Source organism: Glycine max, chromosome 19, assembly GCF_000004515.6.
Source record: "Glycine max cultivar Williams 82 chromosome 19, Glycine_max_v4.0, whole genome shotgun sequence".
In the NCBI taxonomy this organism is placed as follows: domain Eukaryota; kingdom Viridiplantae; phylum Streptophyta; class Magnoliopsida; order Fabales; family Fabaceae; genus Glycine; species Glycine max.
This window is the reverse complement of record NC_038255.2, coordinates 8,788,479-8,807,275: the sequence shown is the minus strand read 5'-3', so window position 1 is coordinate 8,807,275 and position 18,797 is coordinate 8,788,479. Positions and strand designations below refer to the sequence as shown.

At 31.2% G+C, this 18,797-nt stretch overlaps 1 protein-coding gene and 1 long non-coding RNA gene across 2 annotated transcripts; one reads left to right on the top strand and one right to left on the bottom strand.

Moving 5' to 3' along the window:
• Nucleotides 1-7,427: 7,427 nt before the first annotated feature.
• Nucleotides 7,428-8,257, bottom strand: LOC102663317 (classical arabinogalactan protein 11-like). Its single transcript, XM_006603937.4, has one exon. The coding sequence runs from the start codon at nucleotides 7,994-7,996 to the stop codon at nucleotides 7,613-7,615; it is 384 nt and encodes a 127-aa protein (XP_006604000.1). The 5' UTR covers nucleotides 7,997-8,257; the 3' UTR covers nucleotides 7,428-7,612.
• A 1,985-nt stretch (nucleotides 8,258-10,242) lies between these two features.
• Nucleotides 10,243-11,265, top strand: LOC121174212 (uncharacterized). Its single transcript, XR_005890101.1, has 3 exons — nucleotides 10,243-10,483; nucleotides 11,030-11,117; nucleotides 11,198-11,265. It is a non-coding gene; the product is annotated as an uncharacterized lncRNA (long non-coding RNA).
• The last annotated feature ends 7,532 nt before the right edge of the window (nucleotides 11,266-18,797 follow it).

Genomic DNA, 18,797 nt, shown 5'->3' with positions numbered 1-18,797 from the left:
CCTGGGATTTGTAAGCTGGTCTCCGGTGTGCCCTTGATATCTGTTTTACAAGTTTATATTTTTCTTTCCATTTATCATACTGCATTCTTACTTTCTATCTATCCATTTGATCTTATTCTGCTGACCTCTGGTATCAGATATATATATATATATATATATATATATATATATATATATATGAATCTACTATAAACAATGACTCTTCCTAAACTGTCCAAACGGATAATTCAATATTCACTCAACGATTAATCCAACTTATCCATATTAATCATTGTATTGAATCTCTAATGTGTGAATGTATGAATACATGAATTTTGATGATGCCAAAGATAAGCGCTTCTCAAGTTTGATCCAAGTCAAGAATTCAAAAATTTAGAAAATAACTCCTGAGAGTCACATTTGTTCAAGAGATTCTTGAATGGTCATGAAAGGCCTATAAATAGGTGACTTGGGACACAAAATCAAGAAGAGAGTTTTGCTGGTCCAAAATGTCTTATCCTCTCAAAAGAAAATGAGAGAGATATTCCAAGAGAACTTCATTGCCAAATGCTCTCTCAAAAGAAACTCTTGGGCAAACACTTGCAAATCCGTCAAGGGTTTCTCCATGGATTTCAATTGTAATATCCTTTTCTTCAAGAGAGAATTCTTTTTTCTTTCTTCTCATTCAAAGAGAATGATTAAGAGACTGAGGGTCTCTTAAGTTGTAGGAATTCATGAACACAATGGATGGGTTGTCCCTGTGTGGTTCAGACTTTGTAAACGGATTTTTACAAAGGGAGTGGAAAATCTCAAGTGGTTTGCTTGAGTACTGAACGTAGGCACGGACTTTGCCAAACCAGTATAAAACTGAGCTTGCACTTTCTCTTCCCTTAAACTCTTTTATTTATTGTTGCTTTACATTTACATTCAGATTGGTTATTTTGAATCATCTTTTAGAAATCTATCTTTAAGGGAACTTGGAACTTGCATTAAAATCAAAGTAGAATTTTTAATTGGGAAAATAGTTTTTTATATCTTAATTCAACCCCCCTTCTTAAGATATCTGAGGCCACTTGTCTAGCAAGTGGTATCAGAGCTTCATTCTTGTATAAAGTTTAGAAGCTTCAAGAATAATGGCCTCAACAAACTTCTTATTCCCAGAAGGAAATTCAATAAATAGGCCTCCTATTTTTAATGGTGAGGGTTATCATTATTGGAAATCCCGAATGCAGATCTTTAAAGAAGCCATAGATTTAAAGATATGAGAAGCCATTGAATTTGATTCCTTTATTCCTACAATGGTAGAGAGAAATGCAACTACATAAAAAAAACTAGAGAAGAAAGAAGATGATGATGAAAGAAGAAAGAAGAAGATTCCTCCTTAGCCCCAAAATGCTGAATGCGATCAATCTGGGCACATGAGATTCAATTGTCCTATCTTCAAAAGAAGAATGAAAAATCTGACAAGAGGAAATTCAAAGAGAAGAAAGAAAAGAAAGGATACATCACTTGGGAAGATAATGTCATAAATGCTTCAAGTGATTCAGAGAATAAAATCATAAGTTTGGGTATCATGATGAAAGACTATGAAAACGGAGAAGAGCAAAGTCAATACATTGATAGCAATTTCTCCAAACACATGGCATGCATTAAAGTTTATTTATATTTCTTCCCAAGATAAGTGGATATGTGATTTATGAAGACAACAAACAAAGGCCACATTTCTCCCCAAGAAAAGTGAATCTCAAGAAAAGTGAATATGTGATTTATGGAGACAACAAAGGCCGTTTGATCAACAAGTCCAACAAGTGATATCAAATGATACCAACAGGTCACTTATCTTTGATTGATTACTTTTGATGCTTGTTTTCTACTTGAGTTTAGATTGTTCTTTATGATTGTGATTGAATTTGATTGATTGTGTTTTTTATTGATGTGTTTGTCTTTGCTTGATTGATATTCAATGTTTGTTAGTTTGATTGATTGATTATATTTTATATTTGATTAATTGTGTTTGATGATTGTTCTTGATTGAGTTTTGATTGTCTTTGATGGTTGTTCCTAATTGAGTTTTTGATTGTCTTTAAAGAATCTATTAAACTTTTCAAATTAGTTTCATATTTTAAGAAAACTATTTCAAATTTAGAAAAGCAAATTTTGAAATTGAAATTTGAAATTTGAAAAGTGAAATTTGAAAATTGAAATTTGAAATTAGAAGTTGGAAGTTAGGAATGGAAGTTATTGGAAGTTGAAAGTTGAAAATGGAAGTTATTGGAAGTTGAAAGTTGAAAATGGAAGTTGAAAGTTGGAAGGGGAAGTTACTGGAAGTTGAAGTTGGAAGTTGGAAGTTGGAATTTGAAATTTAAAATTTAAAATTTGAAAATTGAAATTTGAAATTTGTAATTTGAATTTTGAAATTTGAATTTTTTTTTAATAAAAATTATTGTGCATAGTTAGTTGATTGTTAATTTAATTAATTTGATTTAAAATGTTTGATGATTGATTGTGTTTGATTGATGTGTTATTTTACTTTTTTTTTTGCTTGATTAATATTGAATGATTTTTTTAATGCCTAAGATCCACTATCAGGAGCCGGAGGTGCTTACTGCTTTGTTAAACCAGCCTCATGTTGTGCCCTCCAGTTTAGCCTCACATTGTGCTCTATTAATATTACAAAATAGTTTGTTTTAATGCCTTACTTGATTCTCATACATTGCAACAAGTGGTAACATTTTTCTCCTCTCTATTCATGATTTGTTTTTTATGTTGACAAAGGGGGAGAGATAAATAAAAGATGTATGAATTCTTTATGAGACAGTTTTTTATATATGAAATCTATGAAATCTTCAACTGTCTCATATAAGCAATCATTGCAAAACAAAGGGAGAGTAAAACTATATACAAATGGATTTTTTTTTGTTGTTGCTCCTAACCTACAAGTGGTTGTCATCATCAAAAAGGGGGAGAATGTGAATCATTAAAATTTTGATGATGTCAAAAAGATCAAGCCTTGGATAATGAGCGTCATCGTCAAAAAGGAGAAGAATGTGGATCATGAATTGTTTTGATGATGTCGAAAAAAAATCACTTGATTGTCATCATCAAAAAGGGGGAGAATGTGAATGTATGAATACATGAATTTTGATGATGCCAAAGATAAGCGCTTCTCAAGTTTGATCCAAGTCAAGAATTCAAAAATTCAGAAAATAACTCTTGAGAATCACATTTGTTCTAGAGATTTTTGAATGGTCATCAAAGGCCTATAAATAGGTGACTTGGGACACAAAATCAAGAAGAGAGTTTTGCTGGTCCAAAATGTCTTATCCTCTCAAAAGAAAATGAGAGAGATATTCTAAGAGAACTTCATTACCAAATGCTCTCTCAAAAGAAACTCTTTGACAAACACTTGCAAATCCATTAAGAGTTTCTCCATGGACTTCAATTGTAATATCTTTTTCTTCAAGAGAGAATTTTTCTTTCTTTCTTCTCATTCAAAAAGATTGATTAAGGGACTGATGGTCTCTTAAGTTGTAAGGATTCCTGAGCACAAGGGATGGGTTGTCCCTGTGTGGTTTAGACTTTGTAAACGGATTTTACAAAGGGAGTGGAAAATCTCAAGTGGGTTGCTTGAGTGCTGGACGTAGGCACGAACTTTGCCGAACCAGTATAAAGCTGTGTTTGCATTTTCTCTTCCCTTATCTCATTTATTTTGTTGCAATCAATTATGTCTTGCATATTTAAAGAACATTATTAAATTAATTGTTGTTTCTTCTGTATTCTAAGTCTATCCCTCTTAAGTTATTGAGGCCGCTGGTCCAACATAATGGGAAACTAAGGTTCACTCATGATGAACATAACTTGTATATAAAATAACAATCATTAAGAGAACGAAGAGATACATTAAAATAATCATACAATACACAACTTTTATCAAGTAATTTCAAACTTATAACAAACACAAAAGTATCAACATTATTTTTGGTCAAGATTCAAGAAAGATTTTTCATGGTGAATGTGTTCTGATTATTCAGTGTTAGGATCCAATAACAAGGTTTGGAACTTGAGTCCTACATTGTAACTATGGGATTCTAATGTGTGGTTTATAAAGGCCTATGGTTCTCCAAGTACAGCTAGCTTTTGTGTTGTAGTTCTCCAAGGCTCTTATGAATATCTATATATGGATTTTATCACTTGACTTTTTAGATATAAGGGTTATGATGAGGTGTTAGTAGTAGTTGTTCTATATATGGTCACTTTATTCAATCATTTCCTTAAATGACCAGTAGCCATGTAGTGTTACTGTTCTTTACTCCTCCCATGGTGGATAATGCTCCTCACAAAACACTTGTTGGGTTTTGAGAAGGTGCACTTGCCAGAAAAAGTCAACAAGAAACAATAAATAAGTTTGAATACTTATTCAAATGGTTGTTAATCCTAAAATTTACCTTAATTTGGTAACTATTCCTATCAAATATTTTAAAATCAAATTATTCTTCTATCATTCTTATTAGTAAACTGAGTCACTTTTGGATTCATAATACACATATAAAGGTCAAATCAAGAATACTTGCAAAAATTTAGAATAACTACCTTTAGCCTCAAGTAAGCATTACATCAGAATCTAAGGAAGAAGTCACAGGGACCAACCTTAAAGAGTTCTCACTAGTCACGGCTTTGTCAATAGTTATCTTGAATAAAGAAATAAGCATTTGAGTTGCAGAAATTGACTTGCAAAGGACAGGATCTCAAATTCAGCAAAATGATACTGGTATGTACATATTGTAAAATTGAAGTCTTACATACATACAGTTCAAACAAATAGTTATCTTGAATAAAAGCCCATTCTGTTCCATAGTATGACTATTAATGTGTTCAGAACTACCCAAAATTATTAATCTTTTCTACCACTATCATCTAATATATTAACAATTCTGTTAGGAGAATAAAGCATATATTGAACCTTATTATTCTCTAATCTCTTACTGAAAGAGAACCACTATTCTTATTTAATGTATTTAACATGCTAGTTTAAACTTGGTCCACTTAAAATATGTTACACTATTCTTCCCCACCGTGTTTCTCCCTATGTAGTGCACGTATGCCATGTTGTTCCTTCATCCCTTGCTTTGTGATAATTGTTTTTGGATCATAGGAAAGCAAATGACTCGGTGGGTTTTTCAATTGAGCATGTCCTTCTTGTTTTTCTGCTTCTGAAATTTCTTATTGCAGAGTGCATCTGGCATGTCTCTAAGTTTTGTTATGACGATAAAAATGGACATTGAGCATCAATGAATGCAGAAGATCCCTGAAACAGAGGCAGTGGAACCAATAGCTAATGAAGAAACCAATCTTGTAGGTACCAGGTTTGGAGGAAAGGCATAGGAGGAAAGACGGAAAGGGTTATACAAAGATGTGATATGTTTGTTGGTTGCATTGTACCATTTTTCAGTCGTAATAACCATAAGCGCATGCATTATGCATAGCCTGCTTGTGATTGAATGCTAACTAGTCTACATCTTTATGTAGTAGATAGCAGATACCCTACCATTTGGAGGAGTTGGTGAATTTGGATTTGGCAAGTACCATGGAAACTTCTCCTTTGATGTGTTCAGTCACCATAAGGCTGTGGCTAGAAGTTACTTGACTGATATTTGGTTCAGGTTCCCTCCATGGACTCTTGATAAGCTTCTACTACTTGAGGTGTCTTGCAATTTAGACTACCTTGGAATACTTCTAGTTCTGCTCGGCTTAAAGAAATCAAAACGGTCACTATTTCAGGCTTGTAATTGATGTGCATTATGTTCCTTCACTTGTCTATTTCAAGTGAGCCCCTAATAAGGATTGGTGATTCCAAGCTAGTGTGAATTTCTAGGTTTATGATGCTTAAATAAGTGTGTTCTATTTGATTCTGTATGTGTTATATGTCTAGTTAGACTTGGGTAAGGCAAGGTTTGTATCAAGGATCTTTGATTGTACTTCTATTACTATTACTTTATACTGAAAAGACAACAAAGAAGTAAAATAAAAAATAAATAAATAAGGAGAAGGATTTTGTGGATCCGTATATACCACTAGATTCAGAGAAGAAATCAGCCGCAAAGACGTTTGGAACACCAGAAAAGGACATGACAGCACACAAGCTTCACTAGCAAATTCCCTTTATCTTCAATTTGTAACGGTACAATGCGATTTATGCTAAGGACTATTCCCAACAGCAGTACAGTTCAAAATCCACACAATAGTACTAACTATTAACTATCCGGAACTGCAGACAACATGTATTAGGTCCACTATGTTTATTATCTCATGTGTCTAATGATAAGAAATAAATAACAAATAAATTAAATTTTCGATAAAAAAATAAATCAGCTAGACCTACTGTTTTAATAATTTCCATAGCCCAATAAATAGTTCACTCTTTATTTGGCTTATTGGCTCCAATCTTACACAAACAAATAGTTTGAATGAACTTTAACAGTAAGAAAGAGCATATATAGCAAAACAAAATACAAATAGAGAAGAAAAAGAAAACAACAATTAAAGTGAAATGGAATGCTCTGATGTTAGAAATGTGAATATAAAAAGCCATTTATGGGTCTTCACTCATCAGCTGCTATTAGGTGAAGACACGTGAAATCACTTCTATATTATGTTTCTAACATGCTTGTTATCTACTTGCCATGTTTCTAGTTGGATTCAAATGGAATAAGACCCTTGTGAACTGTGTGAAGTATCAATATCCGAAGAGCGAAACATATCACATCTCATGTATATAGCTGATATATACATGAGATAAACCCCGAAAACCACTTTAGAAGTTTAGCCATGAAGAGAATCTAACAACAAACGTGGTTCGAGAGTCACAGTGTTGCAGTGCTGGTGACCAACGAGAGAGTAGCAACAGCGGAGTGAAGGTTTGAGAGAATAAGGGTTTCAAAGTGAGTCAGAGTAAGGCACTAGAGAAGAACTGGTTTAGATGATATTAACTAATTAGTAATAATATCGATTTTTTGAAAATTAATGTTAATATTGGTAATATCGATTTTTTTGAAAACCGATATTAAAAAGTTTCATTTATTTATAAAAATGTCACTACAAATAATTTAACATCGACTTTTTGTATAACTGTTAGATTGACGATTGATTATATATCTTGTATAGTATTCCAAAACAGGACAATTAAAATGTTTAGTGTTTCATTTTTTCTTTAACTTTTAATTTTTTCATTTTTATGTAAAAATAAATTATATAGATATTCAAGAAATTTTCTAAAAGTTAAGTAGTATTGATAATATATGTAAAAAAATAAATAAATTATTTAAATATTAGTGAAAGTTTAACGTAATAGTAGAGTAATACAAGTCAAATTACAGTGGTTGAAAATTTTAGAAGGAAAAGAAAATGGAAACACTGGTTGAAAATTTTGAAATTATCTCTAAAATGGCTCATTGATCATTCAATGTGTATATGTGACTTTTTTTATTCCTGGGAACCCAAACCATTTGCACTATCTCAATCATTATTCAATATAACCTAATAATGAATGAACATATTAATTGAACCATGCCAGCACACATTATTGCAATGTTTTACCCCCTCAAATTTAAAGTACAACACCAACTACAAAACTAGCTTAGAAGGCAAAGATGCCAGCGACGGCAACGACGGTGACAGCAGTAGAGAATCGAAGAGCAGAGGCACCGCTGGTGACATCGGCCGGGTCGGTCTCCTCCGGGGTGGTGAAGGGGTCCTCAAAAGGCTCGGGCTCAGGAGCGTAGAGCTCGATGGGGTCACTGGCCGGAGCAGGCGCAGTTGAGATGTCAGTCTCATCTGATGAGGTAGGGGATGGAGGAGAGGATAACGGAGACTCAGCTGATGGGGCAGGTGATGATTTTGATGATGAAGGAGATGATTTTGGTGAAGGTGAAGCCTTTGGGGATGCAGATGGGGCCTCATTAGCCATGGCCATGCCAATTATGGCAACAAAAATGAGTGCAAGAACAAGTTGACGTGCCATTTTTTTAGGGTTTTGTGTTTTTTGTGTTTTCTAGGTTGTTGTTCTTGCACGAGAGGATTCTTATATAGAGTAATTACAGTTATTCTCTATAATGTAATAGAGAAAAACTGCACCAAAGTAAGAATGAGAAATGAGTTTGCATGGGAGGGTTATTTAAAGAGAGATTTGGTGGTGTGAGAGAAGTTATAGGGGTGCGTGTGGATGAGATTAGATGGACAAGGAAAGGTTTTAAGATTGGATCAAATCACAAATGCATGGATGGGTATTGGTGGCTTGTGAGTTAGAAAAAAATGGAGAAAACACAAAAAAAAAAAAAAAGACAGAGAGAGAAAATTAAATTTAGATAATCTTTTGTAATCATTTGATAGTTGTTTAAATTGAGCGCGAGTCAATCAGGGAGGTGAGGATGTTTTGGTTTAGCCATTTATAAAGCGAGAAAATAGGTAATCATTTTTTAGTAATTTTTTTTATTGTTTTTGAATAAGTGATTACCTGTTGAAAAGCTATTTGACTCGACTTGCATATGAAATAAATTTAATTTAGTTCAAAGCATATTGTGACCAAAAGTTGATTTATAAAACTCAAACATGGGTTCATAAATAAATACACCGTGTTCGACTTCCCAAAAGTCTAGTTTCAAAACATTGGTTGAACATTCTTACAAATTAAAAACCATTTTAAAGATTATAGATTTATAGTAACATTTATCTGAGCTCTTTACTTAAAAACCTCTATTTTCACGTAATAGAATGTAAGAAAAAATGTATCAAATAAAGCCCTTTATTTTTTGACATCGTCAAAAAAAATATTTTTTTTATGATTGGTCTTCTATTTTGATGAATTGTAAATTTATATTATTTTCTTTCTTTTTAATCTTTTGTATTTTTCTTATGATGTTTCTTTGTCTCTTTTCATGTACACTTATTATATTGTTATTAGACTAAAATATTTTTTTCGTTCTTATAAAAATATAAATATTTAGATTTTGTCTTATAAAATTTTTAGTACGTTCTTCATCCTTACAAAATGTATACAATTTTTGTCCAGAGTTCATATGTATATAAACCTACATTCTTTAATATGTTATTTGAAAAATTTTGGTGGTTAAAAAGCGTCACAAATTATAAAAAATAGGTTTTTACGACGTCCTTTCTACGACGGTCGTGAGAAAACCATTTTAATTAATAATGCGGTGGCATTACCGTAAATATAAGCATTTCTGGAATGAACTCTACGACGGTTGCATTAAAGACGTCTTAGAAAGCACGGTCTAGTGACATTTTTAAAATTAAATGAAAGATGATTTAAGACAGTCCTATCATAAACACGTCGTTGTTTTAATATATATATTTTCAATAAAACCCTACTCAGTCCCGTGTAATGCCGCGCCTCTCCTTCTCCCGCTCGAAGCCCCTCAAGTTCTCCAGAATAATCAAAGCAGCAGCCACCGATGACGACACCATAGAGGCACCAGCAAAAGAAGAGGCTGCATCGGTTGGGTTCACCCCACCAAAAAAAATGTACTAATTTCTGTTTTGTTAGGCAAAATTCCATATTTTTATTTTTTGTCGAGAGGGAATTTTCTTGCTTTTATATTTTCTCTGCTTCATGTTGTTGGGGATGTCTGTGAGATGAACATATAAAGTTGAGATTTTTTCAATTATCTTCAATTTAGCAAGTTTAATTTTGTGCCCTCAAAATTCCCTTTATCTTCCCGTTTTCAATCTCTCTAACACTTTAGAATTTGAAGACTACATAGAGCCGCTTAAGGTGTACCTGGCTAGGTATAAAGAGATAATTTTTCTTTTTTCTTTTGCTTCCTTTTTTCTTGGTATAGTTTTCGATGGTTTCTATCAAATTTTGTTTTTAGTTGATTTAAATACATCATAAGGATATATGTTAGAACATGAGGAGACAATTGAAATAATCTAAATTAAAGTTGTCTGATACATCTTGCTCTCTTGAAATGTAGAATCCAGATATACATACAAAAGACAAATTTATTCTTGAGTAAATTACACTAACTATGAGGTTTTGTGAAATTACACAAACTTTCTAGTTTTCATTTCCTTTTCCCTCTTGAGGTGCGGTTTGGTGTTTGGTTAGATGAACTGGGTGGGTGGGAAACCTTTTAAACTATTGGATCTGTACAATTCTTATCCTCCTCCCTTCATTTATAATTATTTGGTTGGTGATTTTCGAAAGATGCTTCCAATTTTGTGCCCTCAAAAGTGTAGCATTAGGCTGTAAATTTGACTCATTTTAGTATAGTTTTAATGCTGTTATTTCACATTAAACAGTACTCATTTAGTTAAGTTGATATCCTAGGACATTGTATATCTCTTGGGCTGGAAGAAAATTAAATTAATGAAGGTGGTGTTACTTGTCATCAGAGTACTTGGCCTGGGACTTTGTGGCTGGTGGCAGGAATGTATTGGCCTCCATCTCCATAAGAAGCTATAGTTGCTGCATTACTTGTGATCAATTGTATGCTTTTCTACTCTTGTAACTAATGCTTCTACTTTTCTTTTATGTGCTCTTTGAATGATGTGTTTTTTTTTCCTTCAAGTAATGTTTGGCTTGCTCTGCCTAGCATATGCATTACTTGTGCCGTGTTAGCAAACAACCTGTAAGTATATTTATTTATTAACAAGTGATTAATTGAATTTGATTATATATATACTATCTTGAAAGATTACTCAAATTTGAAAATTTTGGGTACATGCCATGATGATTTGATGCTCCTACATGTGAATAAAGAGTGTGCACAATTTTAATAGGAAACTTACTTGTGGTTTTTGAAGCAAATCTGTAGGTTACAAAAGGAAATATTACAGTGCTACTTGTTATTGGCAATAGAAAAAAAAACTAGCTTTGAAGTACAACTATGTTTATAGAATGGTATCATCAGCCTTCTTTTAGAATCTGCACTCTGTCCAAATGCCAATGCTATGGACAAGTTTGAAACTATATATATTGTGCTTCCTATGTTTGTTGTACATCTCTAAAACACTTGTGTTGCAACTTTGACAGTGATAGTGGACAATTGTGTGCAATAAAAGAAGTCAGGGTTGTCTGTGATGACCAATCATCAAAAGAGTGCCTCAAACAACTTAATCAGGTAATTCTATTATTTTTAAAGTTTTATGCATGTTGCCTTAAGCCTTCAATATTGTTGCCTTAAGTCTTCATTTGTTTTAGAGGGGCTAACATTCTAGTTGATCCTAATGGTGAAATCAAGCTGACAGACTTTGGAATGGCTAAACATGTAAGTTTATTTGCTTTTAGAGAATGAATTACTTTTGCTTACTTGAAAAGTTATTGCTTCTGGTAAAATAAATTGCTTTATTGTTATACACTTGTATTTTAATTAAAGTATGTTAATAGGTTACATTTTGATTTTAAGATAATTTTTAGTTATAATTTATTAATTTATTTTAATTAAAAAAATAAGAAAGTATAACTTAACAAATCTTATAAACATTTATTTGTTAGGTCAGAAATTGTATTTGTTTTCCAATCAATTGAATTAAAAACTAATCACTGTAAAAATTAAATACACATTTTTTCACTAATTAAATCATTCTCGTCGGTATGATTATATTACTATAATTCAATTTAAAAAATTTACACAAACAATTAAAGGAATATATAATATTTTTTGAAATATTATTTGTGGATTTTCCTTTTGGGTGATGGGCCTGCTTGTGACTTGTGTTCATTGGATCAAAGGCCCCGTCAAACATGATTGAGTTGAGCTATTAGCAGTATGTGTATGGCTATTATTTGTGTACGGCTATTATTTGGTTTTCCTCTTGTGTATTTGTGTATGGCTATTATTTCTTTGTTAATTAATCAAATGCACAAGCTATTAATAGTTTTAGTATTGTGAATTTGGTTTTCCTCTGTTTGTGTATTTGTGTATGGCCATTATTTCCTTGTTATTTAATCAAATGCACAAGCTATTAATAGTTTCAGTATTGTTTCTATTCTTTTCTTTTACATAAGTACGTAACCTCATGGCTGGGGCCAAATTGGTATATAACCTCTCCTCCATGACAAGTGATGAAAAGAAAAAAAAAGTTGGATTAATTAGGATTTTAGTCCCTCAAATTTTAATTTTTGGTCCTTCAAGTTTTTTGGGTAATTTTCGGTCTTTCCTCAATTTTTCTTAGTATTTTTAGTTCCTCTAAATTTTTCTCTATTTTTAGTCCCTTGTTTATTTTTATTTCTTAAAATTAATTCATGTTTTGTCTATTTTTAGCCCCTTATTTATTTTATATTTGAGAGTAATTTTGAACAATAAAAATAAATGAGGGATTAAAAATAGACAAAAAATTTAGAGGGACTAAAAGTGATGTAAAAAAAATTAATAAAAGACTAAAAGTTATAAAAAAAAATTGAGGGATTAAAAATTAGAAGCTAAAAAACTCGAGAGATAAAACTTAGGTAGAAGCTAAACTTTGTATTAAGTAGACAAATTCAATCATTTAACTTAATATCCAACTTTTTTCCTTACTCAAAGTTAAAGTTTGTTTTAAAAATATATTTTGTCTTTGAAACTTTTTACGACTAATTAAGTACCCAGGCTAATGTTAAAAAAAATTAGGACAACTTTTATAATGTTTATTAGTTTTATTACAAATAATATAACTAAATAAAAAGTTATTCTCCAAAATTGACCTTGGTTTGGATATGTTATAAATTTTTAACTCATGTTTTGTCTACCTGAAAATTCAAACCTTTTATTTTTTTAATTCACGTTTGATTCCACTTGCTGCAATATAAGAACAGAAACATAAGATTAAGAGGGTCAAAGTTCAAAAGCGTATTATGGGAAAAAGACTCAACAGGAGCACACAAAAGTAAAATAAGAGCACGGTGCCCAAACTAACGCTCTGTCTCTCTCTCTGCACGCTTATATTCACTTCCTCTTTAATTGATTCACCTTCCTTACTTTTATTTTCTTTCTCTGCTCTCTCTTTAATTTGTCTCTACGTTGAAGTGAATTGCTTCAAGTCCAAAAATGGAGCAGTATGAAATTCTTGAACACATTGGAAGAGGTTCCTTTGCTTCAGCTCTACTTGTCAGACACAGGCACGAAAACAAAAGGTGAGCCCACTCACTCTTATCGTGTCTGTCTCATGTTTCCTTATTCTCACTCACACTCATGAAAAACTTGCATATATATATATATATATATTTCATTATTATGTTGTTATTTTTTGTGTTTGTAAAATTAGGTATGTCCTTAAGAAGATACGTCTTGCCCGTCAGACTGACAGAACTCATAGATCTGCTCACCAGGAGGTAATACTAACACTAACATCACCTTTTTAGGTTTTATTCTTTATATTATTCACTATTGCATTTCATTTTTAATATTTGTTGCTTTATGTTTTAAAATGCGGAATGGGGTGCTTACTTTTTTTCTTTCTATGCTAACTAAGGGTGCATTTCATTATGTTGGTTAATTTATATATAAATAGGCACCGATGTATGAATATGTCTAGAAAATAAAGCTTTCTACATCGGTCGTATAAGGACCGATGTAGAACATGTGATAAACAAAGTCGTTTCTCTGTAGGCAGCGATGTAGAAATCATAACTTTCTACATCGGTCATAAAAGGACCGTCGTAGAACACGTCATAAAAGAAGTCGTGTCTACAATACCACCGATGTAGAAAATCACGTGTTTCTAAGACGATCCTTTTACGACCGTCATAGAAATCTGCCCTCTACAACGACACTCGTTTCAAAGACGGGCGTCCACCCGTCTTTGAAATACGTTTTCCATCGATGTAAAATGGGATTTTTCTATTGTAAATTTATATTATTTTCTTTCTTTTTAATCTTTTGTATTTTTATTTTGATGTTTCTTTGTCTCTTTTCATGTACACTTATTATATTGTTATTAGACTAAAATATGTTTTTCGTTCTTATAAAAATATAAATATTTAGATTTTGTCTTATAAAATTTTTAGTACGTTCTTCATCCTTACAAAATGTATACAATTTTTGTCCAAAGTTCATATGTATATAAACCTACATTCTTTAATATGTTATTTGAAAAATTTTGGTGGTTAAAAAGCGTCACAAATTATAAAAATCCTACCATAAATTACATTTTTTATATTTTATTTTGTAATTTGTGACAATTTTTCTATAATTTGCAACTATTCTTAACTCCAACAATTCTTCTGTAGGTTTGGATTTCCCCAAACTTAACTCTAGATCAAAATTTGATACATTTCAATTTTGTGAGTAAAAAAACATACTAAAAATCTTACGAAATCCAAACATTTTTAATTTTATGTATGAAAAATATATTTTAGCCTTATTATTATAACATACATGACTAAAGATTGAGCACGGCTCCCCTTGTCTACACTTATGGTCTTCAAAAACCTTTATTGGAAGCATTGGTGATGGTGCGACAACCAAATTTTGGTGTGATCATTGGTTAGGAGATAACCTTCCTATCCATTGTTGATATGGTATGAAGTTCAGCATCAAACTTAGTATGACAATTGCAATGGAGAAGATCACCGCTGGTATGAGAGAGGAATTGATCCATAATTTGAATTCTTCTTTACAACAAGTGTAATTTCAAAACTCAGGAACTGATTTTTGGAGATGGAAATCAAGAGTTGGTGGAATTTTCTCTGTGGTGAGTTGTTATCTATACATCATCAGTTGAGCTTTGACCCTGCACCCATCTCGCTTTGTGGATTAAAGATTTTTGGAAATCTATAGCTATGAAACACGAATACTTCTTTTGTTTGAAGTGAAGTGTGTCGGACACAAATCTGACACTAACACGTCCGGACACTTGTTTTACATTTGTCCAACATTTCTTATTAGATGTTTGATTCAAAAATTACTTTTTGTTGACTTGAACACTTAAGTTGTCATCTTTACACAATTAATACACTTTAAAAAAACATAAAAGATTGGTTTAAAAATATGAATATATCATCATTTAAATATTTCATTATATGTTACTCATACTTCATTTAGTTAGAATGTCTTTGTTTGTGTGTGTATGCAGTGTTCCTGTGTATTTTAGATGTTAATTGCATTAAAGTGTATGTGTTGTATCCGATGTTCAAGTCAGAGTTCATGCTTCATAGATCTATAGTCCCTCCTAAGATTTTGGTTTTTTCTTGGAGATTATTACAAGACAGACTGCCCACGTGTTAGCAACTACACAGAAGAAGGGCCTACTATATCAACCTTTACAACAATCTTGCAGATTATGTAAATCTAAGGTGGAGACCAACATCTTTTTTTATCATGTTCTTCTCCTTCCATATATGGAATGCAGTTATCAACTGGCTAAGTATAAACTTTGTAATTCCAGAAGACATCAATTTGCTATACACAGGGTCGATCCTAACATTTTGTAGGCCCATGGTGAAATAATAAATATGGGCCCTTTACAACTTTTTTCTTCAATCAACTTCTATGTTATCCTCCATCATTGACGCGGTTATTACTTCACTCATCACCTATAAAACAAAATACACAAATTATAGTGAAAAAGGATTTTTTTTCTAGCATTTTGAGATGCAAAATCATTATTAATAACATTAACATCAATATTTTCTAACATATCTTTTTCAATAGATAAAATTGCTAAACCATTCAACATTTCTTGTGACATTGATGATCTAAAATAAGTATTTATTAATTTTAGCTTTGAAAAACATTTTTCAGCTGATGCTACAATCACAAGAACAGATAATAATATTCTATAATCAATTGACACATTTGGATAGCAATATGCAGCTTTGAAAAACTCAAGAATTTCAATAGATGCCATTAAGTTATTAGGCAAAGTCATTTGCAACCCTTTCAATTCATTAAAAAAAATCTTCTAAATCAACATCCAATAAATTGCCATGGGAAAAGGTAGAGTGGACAGGAGCTCAACATTTTCTCAAGTTATTATCATCTAATGACTTTAGTTTCTTTGAATCAAACAAAAATCCAAAAATACTATCAAATGACTTTAATTGCTCAAATATACTCTTTAAAGATATAATTGTCATGTCTACAACAACTAAAAAATAATTAACTCTAAATGGCTCATCAAATGACTGAATTTCTTCAATTTGATTATTTTCATCAAATTGTTTTTTCCTAATAACACGACACTTTGTTGGAAAAGTAGGCTCTACATCCATTTCAAGGGCAACACTTTTAGCAACATTCATACTAGATGCGAAACCTTTATTTCTATACTTTTCAAAATACAATAAAACACTCTCTATTTGCTTTATGGTAGTATCAATGCAATAGACTTAGATTGTAATTTCTTACTCACCATATTAATAGCAAATAAGATATCATTCCAAATAATCATACCAAGCAAAAACTAAAAACTCTCAATTGCATTAACTAAACTCTCAGCTTCACTCTTTGACTTGGCATCATCACAAGATTTATACAATTCCAACAAAAGCCAATCTTAATTATGAACCTTGAAATCGAATAGCTTTAACACTTTTGATTACACTTTCCCAATGACTATTAGATAAAGATTTTACAATTAACCCAAGAACATTATCAAGCAAAATTTTCCATCTTTTTGGGGAACTTGAAAATAATGAATATATGTGTTGAACAACTCCAAAAAATGAAACAACTTTAATATAAGAATGTGTCATATCACTAAGAGTAAGATTCAGACTGTGACAAGCACAAGGCATATATAATGCTCTTAGATTTATTTCAAGAAAACATTTTTGAACTCATTTGCATTTTTCTTTCATATTAGAACCATTATCATATCCTTGACCTCTTACATCATCAACATTAAGATCAAGAGACTTTAAAACATCTTGTAATTCATTAAAAATCCCTAATCCAAATGTGTCATCCACTTTTAAAAATTCTAAAAAGTATTCATTAAAAATCCCTAATCCAAATGTGTCATCCAAATGTGTCAAGATAAAGATTTATACAATTCCAACAAAAGCCAATCTTAATTGTGGACCTTGAAATCTAATAGCTTTAACACTTTTGATTACACTTTCCCAATGAGTATTAGATAAAGATTTTACAATTAACCCAGGAACATTATCAAGCAAAATTTTCCATCTTTTTGGAGAACTTGAAAACAATGAATATATGTGCTGAACAACTCCAAAAAATGAACAACTTCAAAACATCTTGTAATTCATTAAAAATCCCTAATCCAAATGTGCCATCCACTTTTAAAAATTCTAAAAAGTATTCTTCAATTTTTATTTATTTATTTGACATATTTACACATCATATTATTACAGTCATTTGTTCTTGATGACTAACAACAGGAGTATAATCAAGAATTACATAAAAATATTATACTTCTTTAATATTATTTACAATGGAACTTCTAACCCTATGAGCCAAAAAAGATATCAACTCATTTTGAATTTTATACCCAAGATAATGATAATGAATTTCACAATTTTGACTACGTCTAACATGATATTACATTATCAATAGAATTCCACAATAATCTCAATTAGTCCTAAAAAATTTCCATTGTTATCTTGATACAATTTTTTATTTGATCCCCGAAAAGCCAAATTATGTTTAGCAAGACATTTTATAGCTAAAAGTATTGTAATTAAAACTTGTTTCCAACGTTCTTTATCTTTCATTACTTCCTGTTGCAAATTCTTACCATGTATTTGATTCTTATCCAATCTTTCTCTTAATTCATTCCAAGTAATCATGTTATTCATATACTAAAAACTATTTTCATGTTGTTTAAGTCTCTCACTAATATGCCTCCAATCTCTAAAGCCTTCATTCGCTATCAAACTTTTATTATTTCCATATTTGAACAACTTACCACAGAAACAATATACTTTGTCAACATGTTTGGAATAGATCAACCATTTTATATCACTAGTCTCACTATTACTCAACTTTCTAGAATAACAAGCATATGAAAAATGTCTAGAAATGTTATTTAGAGGAAAAACAATATCCATTTCTCTTATAGGACCCTTTTGGACTAAAATATATCTTGTCTTGTTATCAATATTATCCCAATTTCTAGGATCATATATATCTAATGTGAGAATTGATTGTTCTTCACCCATGTCAATATTTTCATCATTGTATGCATTTGGCATAATAATAGGCTCACTTGAATAATTAATTTCATTGTTCTCATTTTCACTTATATGATTTTCATTATTCATATTTTCATTTGATTGATCTATTTTTTCATCAAACCCTACAATTTTAACAACAAATTTATCAATAGCCCCTCGTTGTGATCTAATTAACTCTTCCTCTCGTTTCCTTTTTTTCTTTTTTCACTTCTAGATGAATGTTTTTTAGACATCATCTTATAAAATATAGATCAAATAGTCAATTAACACAAACAAAAGAAAACAATAGCACATGGAAGTAGAACCGTAGAAGTCAAAGTTGAAATCAAAAGTTATACTAAATTATTCATTATTCAAAAAAATAGTCATTATTAAAAAAAACTTAAAATCAATTAGACATTCATACTCACAGTATGTCACACAGTTGCACTTTGGATGCAATTCACAAGTCATAATGAAGTGACTTTGGATAATCACAAGTTGATACTTCGTAGCGTTTCAATAATATCTTATATTCCTTTTTTCCTAATTCTTTTCTTTACTTCCATGCATTTTATAATATATAAAAAAATATTTTTCGTTACCTAGATAATGGCCCATTGGCTCACATTTTTATTAAGTGGAGATTCTCTTTAATTGCTAAACTTAAATTTTGATTGGGATTTGTCATTTGTGAATTAGGAAG